The following is a 13,528-nucleotide window of genomic DNA, read 5'->3' as shown; positions in this document are numbered from 1 at the left end:
AGTGCTCAATTTATTAATTCAAACTGAAATTAGAAAAGCAAGGCAGTTGTTTGAGGCACATTTCAGCACTTGAACTTCAGAGTTCCCATGCTGCAGCCTCCTCCAAGCATGTGCTTTCCTCCCACAGCACGAGGACTCACTAAAAGTTGGTTATTTATTTCAAAACATTCTCCAACTGTTCACTAGTGATAAAAGCACACACATTTCCTGGCTTAATATGGTCTCTGAGAAACTCTCTTGGAGCAGGATCAGGAATTGTTGCTTCATACCACTTTCCAGCCTGTGTTTTTGTACAAATCCCAGAATTACAAATCTGAACACACACACAGAAAAAGGAAAGGAACTTAGGGTATAAATTTTTACTTCACAACCAGTTTGTGGTGGATCTCCAGGCTCAGAACTCTCCAAATATCTGTGCTTTTTTTAAAATACCCATGAATACTTGACAAGCAAGACAGCCAAATGTGACAACAGATCCACTCAGAAGAGTGAAAAATGTCTGGATGCTGGTTTATTTTGAACTCTCAATAAAAAAAAACAGGCAAAACCCCTTTAAGACTATCAAATCAATTCACTGTCTTCACAGCTACATTTTCATACTCTCAGCAACACACAAAGCCAAAAATGATTTGTTAGCCTGGGGTGCAAAGGTTGTTTCCAGCATGCAGGATGTGACACAGCGTGGTGAAGCCCTTGTAGAGACTTTTTATATAAAGCTCCAGAAATTTAAAAATAAAAACTTCTGAAGTGCTGGAAGATGCAACGTAAAGTGGAAGAGAAGATAATGAGAGGCTGAATTTAGCAAGGACACTGAGGCCAGACATTTCTTTTCCTGAAAAAGACTCTCTGGAAAATGCTAACGCTCACAAGGTTGTTACATCAACAAAATGCCCCTCAGAGCACAAATTATTTACACAGAAGAATCAAAAACTTTTGATTCAGAAATACTGAGTTAATACACTTGGCAAAGTTAAGAGAAAGATGTGGCAGCAGTGGACTGAAATTGTTCTGGGTAATTTAGATCCACATACAGGCTGCAAACTGGTGACCTGTAAATAAGAGGAGATCAGAACCATTGTGCATTTGGGTGTCTGTGCTGAGGGCATGTTCAAAAATCCTTTTGGATGGGTGGCTGGAAGGATCCTGTATGCACAGAGGAGCTGAGAAGCTGCTGGGTCTCACTGTATTTTGCAAACCTGCCTCAGGAAAAGCTGCCCTGGATACCTAATTCCAGATGAATTGATACGGTTCAAAGAGCTGGCAAATATAATTCTTGTTATGTCTAAACCTTGCTGAATACAGAAATAAAGCATGCTGGGTTTTTACATTTGCCTTCCAGACCAGAACACCAACTTATTTTTCCTGCAAAATTGGTAAATTGTCTTAATTTGTCTGGGATTGATTGAGTTCAGCAGTGGGTTGTCATTTCAACAGGCCTGGCCACTTGCAAGAGGCACAGAGCAAACCTGGAAGGTGGGAACACAAAAGCTTTGACTTGTAAAAGTTAATCAGGATGGAGGAAATCTTGCCATCAGGGGCAAAGGGAAAAGGGCTTTTACACAAGGGATGATGTAAGAATTCCTGACCTTAGCACAGGAAAAACAAGAGGAAATGTTGGGATCTAGAGATAATAATCAGCCCAGTGATTAAGTTGATTAAGATCCTGATGAACATGCTTGGTTAGAATAGCAGAAACACTGACCACTTCACTGCTTTTCCCCTAGACAAAAGAAAAAAAAAAACCCCATAAAACCTTTCAAACAGGCAAAGGGAAAACTGGATTGAGAGCTGAGAAACGAGGGCCAGCTCTGGGCAAGGGACACGGGCAGAGGATGCCAAGCACACCTCACTGTGGTCCCACAAACCAATCCCAGGGCAGGCAAAGCCTTTGGATTGAAACACCCAAACCCAAAGAATCAGCAGATGTTTCAGGAAGCACAGGCTGCTGGCAGGCAAGGAAGGAACCTTGTGACCCACATGGCAGGGACATCCTTGGACCAGGGATGTGGCACCAGCCTGCCTGCTGCAGCTGGTACCAACACAGGGACACCAAACAGATTGCTTTCTCAGCTCCATTTCTCACTGAAAACACCAGTTTTTCTGATTTACAGCATGGGCTTCAGGGGAACCTTATCTGGGCAGGTAAACTGTGAGCTTGTCGGAACAAAAACCACTGAGCTTTTACAAGATGCATTTTCACCAGGCACAAAAATAGCAGCTCTCCCCTGAGTGACAAGGGAAATATTTGAATTTTCTTTCTACACCAGCTCACAGCTCTGAATTTCAACTTCTGGGTGTCTTTTAAGGCAGTGGCAGGTTTTTTCATCAAGAGCTTTCCTGGAAGTTTCACATTTCGATGCAAATGTTCTTAATCCTCGATTGCAAGTGTGTAATTAAAGCACTAATTCCACTTGGCACTTAGGCACCCAGGCAGTCCTGACAAGGTTAATGGAGCTCAAGTACTTAAAACCACTCCACAGCAGCCACAACCTTTAATAAGTTGTTCCTCAGCTCCCCAAAACCTGTGCTAGGAGGCACAATAGATGGGCTGGGTACTCCTGGAATTGAGACCCCAAAAAGGGATCAGCTACAGGTGAACCACCAGGTCCATGGTTACTGCAAGTGGGAAAGAATTCCTCCTGCAGCAACAGCAAAACATGGAACACACCACTGCAATGACACACAGGAGAGGATGGCTGTCCAGTGCCATAATTAGCTACAGAATATTCATTAATTTTTCAGCTAATTCACTGGGGAAAAAGAAAAATGCATCAAAGTAACTGTGCATCTCCCTCTTTCTAAAAAAAACCTAAAGGAAAATGCATATTTTATTCAGTTCCCTGAGCTTCTTTTGAAGGAAGTTTAATCTCTTCCAAGAAGAGCTAAAGACAGAACACAAAGCAGCTACCTCCTCTTGTGAAATTGATGCTGGAACCTCTGAGCCCAGTGTTCATTACAAATTCCACACTGAAGCTGCTCACTTGATAGCAGGCAGCTGGAAGTGGAGGATTAAGGGATGTCAGGAGCCAGGTCTGAGGCTAATTCTCAGTAGCCTGCCTCATTTTTTACCCCTGAACACTCAACAAATCATTTTTCTTACAGAAACCTACGACCCAGGGGAGGAGCTAACTCAGCCCTCCTCCTCTACTCCAAGCATCTGCTGAGAGCAGGAGGGATGCAGAGAGGGAATGATAACAGCCTGCACAGATCCATCTCTTGGATGCCACAACCAGGAGCCTGTAACAAGAGCAACCACTCCAAAAAACACCCTGCCCTGAAGTGGGGTGTCCTGGCTGCACAGGAAGCAGAACTGGAGGTGGGAGATGACAGCAGGAGCAGCAGCACGTTGAAAACCTTTAATAGAGGCATTAAAGCAAAATTCCTCAAGCAAAGCCACTACCCGCTGCTTTTGTGTTTTGCTGAAGCAAAAAGTCTCCTTTCTTCCTCTACAACCAGAGCCCATTTATGTTATTTGCATCCAGGAGGTTTCACTTCATCACCTGGGGTGGCCCAGTGGGAAGTGAGGCACAAAGGATGCAGCTCCCAACCCCCATCTGTGGTTTCACCAACCTGGCAGCACCCAAGGGATGGTGAGTGTTTGCCACAGCCTGACTCCTCAAGCCAGCACAGTTCTTAGAGGACTATTTTACAGCATCCTTAAGGGCCCTACAGGGCCATCATCCCTCCACTGCATCCCCCCAGGAGGTTCCATCCCTGCTGATTACTCTCACTGTCAGGAAGATGCTGTGGCAGCTCAGGGAATGATCATGATCAAGTTCTACTTCATCTCAGTCAGGCTCTCTTCTTCAGCACAGACATGCTGGTCTAGCAAACAGAAAAAAAGACCTGGAGAAACACATGACAGAAGCTGGTGCAGGGGAAGAACAAACCATTTAACACCTAAACCTGGCTGCTAGCAATGAGACAGTACAGGCTCAGGATAGAAAACTGTTGCACACCCCTTGGCCCTTGGTGAGCTGTTCACAGGACTCCTGTCTTTGTTACCTTTAATCCAAACAGACCTGAAATAGCTTTTAGCCAAGAGACAAATCACCTCAGCCCCTCCTGGGTCACACCCCAAGGGGTCAGGGAAGGTTTGCTGGGCACTTTGGCCACAACCACCCCATGGGGAGCTCCAGGCTGGGCACAAAGTGTCAGAAAGGGAGCTGGGAGTCTGGATTGCCAGGAAGCTGAAGAGGAGGCAGCAGTGTGCCCAGGTGGCCAAGAAGGCCAATGGCATCCTGGGCTGGCTCAGGAACAGCGTGGCCAGCAGGTCCAGGGAAGGGATTCTGCCCCTGTGCTCAGCCCTGGGGAGGCCACAGCTTGAGTCCTGTGTCCAGTTCTGGGCCCCTCAGCTCAGGAAGGAGCTTGAGGTGCTGGAGCAGGTCCAGAGAAGAGCAAGGAGGCTGGGAAGGGATCCAGCACAAGTCCTGTGAGGAAGGGCTGAGGGAGCTGGGGGTGTTGAGGCTGGAGAAGAGGAGGCTCAGGGGAGACCTCATCACTCTCTCCAACTCCCTGAAAGGAGGTTGGAGCCAGGGGGGGGTTGGGCTCTTTTCCCAGGCAACTCTCAGCAAGACAAGAGGGCACAAGAGGTCTCAAGTTGTGCCAGGGGAGGTTTAGGTTGGACATTAGAAAGAATTTCTTTCTGGAGAGGGTGATCAGCCATTGGAATGGGCTGCCCAGGGAAGGGGTGGATTCTCCATCCCTGGAGATATTTCCAAAGAGCCTGGATGTGGCACTCAGTGCCATGGGCTGGGAACCACGGGGGGAGTGGAGCAAGGGTTGGACTTGATGAGCTCTGAGGTCCCTTCCAACCCAGCCCATTCTAGGATTCTGTGATTCTATGACTCCAGTACCAGTCTGCAGGAGGGAAGGTTTGCTGGCTGGTGGCTGGGCAGGGCTGGAGCTGCTCTCCAGAGGAGGAAGGCAGAGCAGATGCAAACTGATCCCAGAGAGGGGTTGGCAGCTGAGCTTGGGTGCTGACAGCCCCCCTGCTCCTTCAGGAGCACAAACACAGTTTATTCTCCAACACAAAATTCACAGTGAGCTGCAACTGCCACGCGCTCGTCTCCCGGCTGCTAAATATTTATGAGCTGATTATGAAAAACAAATTCATCGTTTTAGCCTTCAGCCAACTTTGGAAGGACTCAAATATTTATGCTGACTTGGAGCTCTACCCCCTCACAGGCTTCCTCACCCCCAGCCTGCCTCCCACTCAAGCAGAGGCATGGAACAGTTTTGGTCCTCGCCCCTCTCCCTGCTCAATGCACTGCTGTTTGCTTGAAGTAATTTAATTTTTAGCAATTTCTCTGGTTTGCTGGCAGAGTTTCTGTTCAACAGCAGCTGAGGGGGCACCCTGTGTGCTACGGCTCTCATAGAGGAGGAGGAGGAGGTGGGTGAGGAGGCAGCTGGGACACACGCTGAGCATCCTCTGCAGGAAGGAGCACAAAGCAGCACCCTCAGCATCTGCTCTTTGGGCCAGGTCCTCGGAGCAGAAATTGCAACTGGGGAAGAGGGATGAGCTTTGCCAAGTGAATCATTTCTTCCCCATCCCACCCTTTTGGCAAAGCCAGCAGCACCTTCCACTTCCAACAAAGGGCATTGGCAGCACTCAGCTGGGGAAGGGATGTGACCCTTTGCAGATCTCCCTCTTCCTCCAGTCCCTGGTCAGCCAGAGAGGCTGAGCAGAGTCACCCATGGCCCAGGGAGATGCTCACTCAGCCTCTGCCACGGATCCCATCTGTCCACAGACACAAATAGGTCCCTCCCTGAGTCCCCAGAGCCCTGAACAGACACACCTACTGCTGGCAAGGCCAGTGGGCAAAATCCTCAGCTTGCTTGCTACAGCTGCGTGTTGCACAGAGCTGCACATGGATCACTTTCCTCCTCAGTTGCCACTACAAAGCCCATTAAAATCAAGAGAATGGTGCACATAATCTGCCATTGTTTCCCCTCAACAGAGAGGAAGAGCCAAATCATTGCTAACAGGGGCGGCTCAACAAGGTTTTGTATCAGCCTGGTAAATTCAGAGCCTGCAAGTTGTGTTTAATTTGGAGCAGCTGCATTATCCCATTCAGGGAACTAATTAAACCTCCAACAACAGCACTGCATTTATGTTTAAATCTCATTGTTGCCACTATGACCAGTCAGATCAGCCCCTTTCTGCACATACAAATCACTGCAAAAAAACAGGACCCCAAACGTTCCCCTCCAGATGCATCTTCACCATTTCTTAACTATCCCAGGAGTCTGCTTTAGGCTATTTTATAGCAAGAATTGCCCTGTTACATGTAACTCCTGACTTTTCCTTTTATGCTGGTTCTACAGAAAATTGTTCTGCCCCATGAACCTGCTGACAGCATCAAAGAGTGCAAGTGTTACACCAGGAGTCAGGATGAGACCCCAAATGTTTCCCTGCAGTCTTTGGACATTAAATCAAGCTAAAGGCAGCGAATAGCAAGCTGCTGGCTACTTCCCCTTCTAAGAATATCTCACTTCACATCGTGGTTTTCAGGGGGAATTAAAGGATTTGGCACAGAGAGGTTATTGCCACCTCATAGATGGGGAAACTGAGGCAAATCTACTGCCAGATTAAAGCACTGCCACAAAACGTTTAAATTACACCAGAAGCCAGGAAGACAAATAAAACCATCAGGTTTTGATAGTACAAATGCTTTAAGTTTGACCTGCCCCATTGTAGACAGATGTGAATTTTTCACATTCTTTCTCTGACTTCCTCAGCTAAACACGACGGGAAGGAAAAGCTGATTTCCCTCTCGTGGCTTGTTAGGCTGACACTGGGTGGAAAAATGCTGCTTTTTGTTTACAGGCAGGGAAGCAGAGCCAGGGGTTTGTTTCTCTGTGCAGAGGAAGCACAGGCACCCTGACATTTCACCTCTGCTACCAGCCAAGCTGTGCAGTGCTGCAAAGCCAAAGGCTCCTCTTCCCTTTCAACATTTGTTGTAAACAGTTCAGTTAGGCATGAAAAGCACAGTGGAAATTGTCTGCTCCTTTCAAATAAGCAGTCTGCTGCAGAGTCTTTTCAGTCACACTACAACGGACCCAGGTAATTAACAGCAAAGCCTCAACAACCAGAACAGGGTAAAACAGATTTATTTGGCAACGCTGAAACGCTGCAGGGAGCGAGTGGATGAGCTGCAAGATGGGTTCACACTGAGGAGGGATTCCCCCTTTGCTGTTGCATCTTGGAATACCTCCCTCTTCCCCAAAAGTTGATTTTATCTCTGAGGCAGGACCAGAGAGGCAGCTGGGCATCCCTGGGAGCCCAGAGGAGAGGCGAGCAGGGTAAAAACATCCCAGGAGTTTACACGCCCGGCATACACAGCTCCACACCCCCCAGCACCACACCAGGGGGGTTTTATTTCCTTTCAGTGTACAAAGAGTGGTTCAGCTGAGCTTATCACTTCTGCAGCACTGCTGCTCTACCAGCAGAGAATCATCTCCAAAGAATGTTTCAGTAATGCTGCGGTGCTGAATTTCAGAGGGACACTTAATCTCGCCTGAGTGGTTCACCAGGGCCAACTTTCTGAGCATGAAATATTTAACTATCCACAGCCCTCCTGTACTACAATAAAGTGAATTCTAACAAGCCTCAGAATTAAATACGTGCAGAGGAAAGTGGGAGCTATTAAATACACAAAACACAGCCTGATTATTCTCTTCCTTCCATCCCCATCAACCCAGGATGCTGCTTATCCCCCAGCAGCAGAGACCCAGGAACAAAACATTTCCTCTGGGTGCTCAGAAACTCCACAGGGGAAGAACTAGAAACAGGAGGTCAACATAAAGATTTTTGAGAAGCACTGAGTTTTGAGAAGCACCAGTACTCCCTCCTCCTGGGGATGGAAGAACTTATCTGGCTTGCCTAGAAGAAATCAAGCCCTGTATTTGAGCAACTTAAAACAGAGTTTGAAAAGCCCCTCACTTCTTGCAATTCTGCTGCTGCCCTCCTCCAATTTTGTACCCTCCCCACCTCCAATTTTGCATCCTCCCCACCTCCAATCCTGTATTTTGGCATTTAACACCCTAAAGATGCACAAGTGAGCATTTGCCTGTTAACTTGCTGCGAGGGTTAGTAAAAGTAGTGAAAACCACCCAGGAGCCCCTCTGAAGGCCCGTGCAGAAGAGAGGAGCTCATACTGTACAGATTCCCTCCTGGCACAGCAGCTCTGAAGAACTCTTACCTCATCCCACTCCGAAGCAAAGGACGGGGACTTCTCCAGCCTCTTCTTCCCAGTGCTGCAGTTGGAGAGGGATTCGCTCCGGCTCCCCATGGCATCGTCCTCTGTTGGGGAGCAGGTCAGGAGATCAGAGTCCGATTTGGACAAGCTGCGACTGAGTTTCAGTTCAGCTTTGGGCTTGTTCCCAGGGTGGGTTCTGCCCACAGCTCTGTCCCCCTCTTCCTCAGCACCACCGGGGTGCTGCAGCACGTGGGGCGTGACCAGAGTCGCAGGATCCGCCCGGGTGACGTGCGTGTGCTGGACGGTGGCGTAGACCACTTGCTGGTTCTGGTCTGGAGAGTTGGTCCGTAGTGATCCAGAGGCAGGTAAGTCAGCATCCTCCAGCTGCATAGCAGGTGGGGGGCTGGTAGCTTCTGTCCCTCCTCCTCCTTTCTCCGTGGAGGAAACGAGCCTGAAAGGGTCCTCGCTTATCTCGCAGATGGGGGAAGAACCATGAAGCAACCCTGAAAACTGCTCTGGAACTTGGATGTCCTGGCTGTCAGCAGAGTCCTGGCTGTGGCTGCCACTGCTCCTCCTGTGGTCTTCAAGGGGATGAAAACAGGGGAGGGAAAAAAAAAAAAAAAAAAATTAAAAAATTAAAAACATGGAAGAAGCAGCAAAATTCCAGATCTCTCCCTGCCCTCCCTCAGTGAGGGAGGGAGAGATAAAGAGAGAACAGTTCAGTATTGTTCCCCGTGCTCAACTTGTACCCAAAGTCATGGCATTTATGAAATTCCAAACACTGGCCTGATTTATGCAATCTGGCAGCTCTCCTTGTTGTTTTATTCCTGTTAACACTAACTATCAGGCCTTGCTATATAAGGCTAAGAGAAGTGCTAACTATATCCTGCAGAGAGAGCAAGTGAGGTAGGAGAAGCAGAGACGGAGGCTCCTGGAACATCTGATACATTTCCATAAAGGCCAAAGTGTTATTTAGAGCAGAGCTCCCTGCTCTTGGCACGGGCTGCAGGGTGGGAAAACTTCTGGACTGTAATCAACCTGTGTGTTCCAAAATCCGCTCCCCAAAACAACCACTGCTTTCCTCCCTGGTGGTTTCCCAGTTTAACCTCTCCTCCTTCCTCAGGGGAGAGAAATAAACAGTTTATGCAGTTAAAAAAAAAAAAAAACAACAAAACACAACCTCGATCAAAAAGTCTCTCTCTCTCTTGCAGACAAACCCCTGAATGGTCTGATCTACGAACACAGTGAGCTGCACAGAGGGGCTGTCCCTGAAACATGACACTGTCCTGCACCAACATCTTTAATATCAGGTACCAGGGACCTGAATAAATCATGAATAATTGACCAATCCCAATTGCCAAGCTCCTGCAGACGTCCCTGTACTCACCTTGGTCACGTTGCACGTGCGCACTCCAACTGTAAAAGCAAAACTTTGTAGAGCTAACAAGTATCTTTTGTTTACTGAGGACTCCTACACCTGCCCGTAACTGCTTGCAAATATTAACCACTTCCATTTAGTGCTGTAGAAGCACCTCTCCAGTCTGGTCACCACAAAACAATGCTGCAAAGGAACAGTAAAGCAAAGCACCCTGGTGATGTGGCTCTGACACGCAAGGAGGATGTTTAGATGTGCAGAGGAAATAGCTTGCTTTGCTCTGGGCAGCCAAGGCAAAGGAATCCTTGTTTCAATGAGGCAAAATCCACTAATGAATTTTGCTTATCTTTAACTAAAAGCAGCAGTGAGATCAGCTCCTTCCCCCCAAGCATCCCCTTTCAGCACTAAGCTCCATCAGATCACTTTCAAACACCAACACCCATCTGGTCTTGCGGTCGCTCCTCACACCAGAAATGAGGCAGGAAAGGACTGAATTAGTCATTTGTCTTTGCCAGCCACTTCAGATCCTGGGGTCTCGCACACCCTGTGGTTGATGAGCATTGCTGGTCCCTCTTGCAGGCATTTGTTTACTCCCCAGAAATGCTAAAAGCAGCTCGGTTCAGTTGGCAGCTGAGTCAGGAGCAGCAAAAGCCCAAGCGCGGGGTAACTGCCAGGGCAGCCCTGGCTGCTCCCGGGGATCAAGTGATGAGAGGGCTGATTTCATCCTGGATCCTGCGAGTTAAAGATTCCAGGACAATGAAGTAGTTGTTGATGATCATGTACAGGCACATAAACCACAAGTTCTGCAACTGAAGTTGCCAAGGGGGAGGCACATGCCCTGCGGGAGCCGGTGTCACCAGCATCCTACCCAGCTCTGGCTGGGGAGCACCAACAGCAGCATCCACTGCTGATCATGTCTGGGTATTTTGCATGAAGTCAGGAAGCTGCAATGCTGGAAAGAAACTTTTAGAGGAGATCAGACATGCTGCACTCATAGGGCAGACTGGTATTAGGATGAAAAAGCTACTGACCTGGGAAGGGGGACACTGTCACATTACCCTGATGGGGAGAGAAAAGCTGTTGTAAAATCAACAGCCTTCCTTCTTAACCTCTTTTCCTTCCTTGGAAATTTTCTGCCATGCCCCAGCTTGACCTTTACTGACATTTCTGCTGAAGGCAGAGAGGAGGCTGGTGAAAGTTTATGCCACATACTGGTTCCAGCCAGAACAAAGTGCTCCAAACCCTGTTCCAGAGCCTGACAAAAGGGCCCCTGTTGAGGAGAAACCACAGCCAGCCCTTCCTCCTCCGGCCAGTGAAGGACTTGGAAATAGAAGGCAGCTGCCAGGGAATGAAGGGGTGAAGCAAGGGCAATGGCATTTGCTCAGAAGATGTGAAGGAGCATCTTGAAGGAGACATTTCAGAGCACGTAGAGAAGAATCAACATAAGCAGGGACAATCTCACTCCTTTTTACCACTGAGGTGGACACAGCAGGAACATGAAAGGTTCTCCTCAGGGGATCCTAGGGTTTCAAGGAATCCTTTTGGGGTTTCAACTACAGGGATCTCCAGATGGCTGGCAGAGAGGCCAGAACCACCACTGGCCATCCTGGGATAGGTTCAGGTGATGTGCTGATCACTCTTCTCACAGCAAGAAGAGGAACAGTTACTCCTTTTTGAAGGCCGTAGTGATTTTGGAGAAAAGGAAAATAATATTGAGGTCCTAAAAAGACAGAGACACCAGTTCTATCCATCTGCTGCACCCCAAGGGATTCCAAAACATCCTCCTCTAATTACACCTTTTAACTCAGAAAGGGAATTGTCCTTAACAAAGGGACTTCTCTCCAAGTCCCTGAGCAAATTTTACACCCAAGCACAGACATCCCATTGGTCCTGACTTCTCAAACCAATGCCTGCTGCAGGTTTCACCAACAGGAGGAATTTCCAACTCCTGATGGGAACAGGAACCCTTTTCTGGGGACAAATTGCCTGCTTCCCAGGGAGCTTCCCTGCCTGCAGCCTGATGGTTCCAGATATGAAGCACTTCCCTAAACCCACGACACAAAACTGCAACCACCCTGCCTTGGTCCCATTTCTTCCACCAGGAGGATTTGTTTCATGGTCCTGGACTAGGAGAATGAAGCTGTCACTGTAGCTGCTTTTTGCTGGAGCTTCCCAGTGAGGGCATATGCTAACCTCTACCTTTCCTACAGAAAAGGCTCCCTGTGCTACCCCATGCCAGAATTTGCCAAGTGAGGAGCATGCAAATCTACCTCCTGCAAGCACAGAAGGCCAGAGAGGGAAGCTGGCCTTTAGGGTGGCTCCTTTAGTGGCACAAAAATAACCTTCAACTGCAGTAAAATTAAAATAAAAGTTCACTTTGACAGCAAGGTATTGCATGTGAAACCCAGAAATGTCCAGTACACTCTTGGGTGAGTCTCATCAAGCTCAGTCATTCTGGACAGTTTATCCTCCAATTTACCTGAACTTGTGCTCATTTGTAGTCTTCCCTCTATTCCCCTTTCAAGAAAGGGGAACAAAACCCTGCCCTGGTTGCTTAGGTAGATACCATAATGCAACTCTGCACTGAACATCCTGAAGTACATTGTGACAGCAGAAATGCAGGCTTGGACCTGAGACATGGGACAAACATCAGTCCCCCAGCCAGGATAAAACCAAGAGAGGGTGCCCAGGCTGGGGCTCTACACAATTATTCCTCTCACAGCACACTAAGAGGTTTCTGTCCCTTCCAGCCTTGGTTTGCAACACCTCTGTGTCCCCATAGACTCCTTACAGCAACACCCATCCCACTGCTGCTGGAGCCATACTCTGGCTCTTAAAAGATAATTTCTTTACATCTCTTGGCAGCAAGTCTGGTCTTTTATCACTGGGTCAGATATCTGGTTTAGAGCCCAGCCAAAACAAAGAAAAACTCCAGCAGGAGGAGGGGCAAACGTAGGGACTTCAAGCTGGCTTCCCTACAGAAGCAGCACAGCAGCACCTCAACAAATACCACTTTTTAAAAACCACCAGAAGGAACCAAGTCAGTCCTACCTGCAGCTGATTACTGCTGACAGCACGTGTGGCACTCTCCTGAGAAGCAAGGCAGACAGCAAAGCTCAGAAGTATTTTCCATATTCAACCTCCATCAGATCTGTCTGAACACAGCAGGAGTTTTATGCAGTCTCCTCCTGGTCAGTTCACCACTCTTGGCTGATTTACAAGCCTGGTTACAAGGTCTGACTGCCCTGACTTCATGCATGTGATTACAAGTCCTTCCCTTACCAAAAGGGATGCAAAAGCATTTGGCTCTAAACTGCTTCTGATGCTCTGCCCAAAACCTTAGGCCAACTTTTCCTAATGCTCCAGCATGTGACAGCAAACTGCTGTAACTTACACAAAAGGCAACCAAAGCCAGGGGAATAATCCCACATTCATCTGGTCACTGGACACAAGACAACGTGCAGCAAGAGAACAAAGGCAGCTATCACATATGAAAGGCACCATTAAAACCAGCATGCCTGAAACCCAGCCTGTCAGCTGCCCTGAAAAGCCCTTCTCAACAGGCCACAGGAATCAGAGGCCTTTTCTTCTGACCAAAATCTCCTCCAGAACTTCTCTAGAAGCCCAACTTCTCAGATCCAGGGCCAAGAAGGAATTCAAAGCCATTCTTCAGCTTGGGACTGAGCTGCAGCCTTTGATGCTCCAGGACCCTTCTGATCCAGAGGTGGGAAAATTCTCCAGCACCCCAATGAAGGCTTCAGTCCCTCACTCAGTCTTTGTTTCACTCCTTGCAAAAACAATTCTGCTGCTCACTACATGCAGCTTCTCCCCCATCAGCACAGACCTCACATTTCATACTTGGCTCTGTCTGCTTCCACGTGCCCTTCTGGCATCTGACCCCAACTACTGAGAAAGCTCCAAACATTTACTTTTGTTCCCAGGGTAATAAAGC

General features: G+C 48.1%; 1 protein-coding gene and 1 long non-coding RNA gene across 21 annotated transcripts in view; one reads left to right on the top strand and one right to left on the bottom strand.

Moving 5' to 3' along the window:
• ANKS1A (ankyrin repeat and sterile alpha motif domain containing 1A) overlaps window positions 1-13,528 on the bottom strand; it is a 107,164-nt gene that overhangs the window by 45,893 nt on the left and 47,743 nt on the right. For 16 of the 20 annotated variants that reach the window (XR_011730550.1, XR_011730549.1, XR_011730551.1 and 13 more), the window contains one exon: window positions 8,205-8,782. Coding sequence is in view for 16 of the 20 variants with exons in the window: in XM_071768371.1 (XP_071624472.1) it covers window positions 8,205-8,782 (578 nt within the window). In the remaining 4 variants the exon portion in view is untranslated. Of the gene's footprint in view, window positions 1-8,204; window positions 8,783-9,588; window positions 9,845-13,528 lie in introns of those variants that run through there. The other 4 variants (XR_011730552.1, XM_071768384.1, XM_071768385.1 and 1 more) reach the window with 2 other exon arrangements.
• On the top strand, window positions 8,426-9,000 carry LOC139807422 (uncharacterized). The gene is made up of 2 exons (XR_011730553.1): window positions 8,426-8,566; window positions 8,680-9,000. It is a non-coding gene; the product is annotated as an uncharacterized lncRNA (long non-coding RNA).

The sequence above is a fragment of the Heliangelus exortis genome, chromosome 25, assembly GCF_036169615.1.
Source record: "Heliangelus exortis chromosome 25, bHelExo1.hap1, whole genome shotgun sequence".
In the NCBI taxonomy this organism is placed as follows: Eukaryota; Metazoa; Chordata; class Aves; order Apodiformes; family Trochilidae; genus Heliangelus; species Heliangelus exortis.
This window is presented reverse-complemented; position numbering and strand designations above follow the sequence as displayed.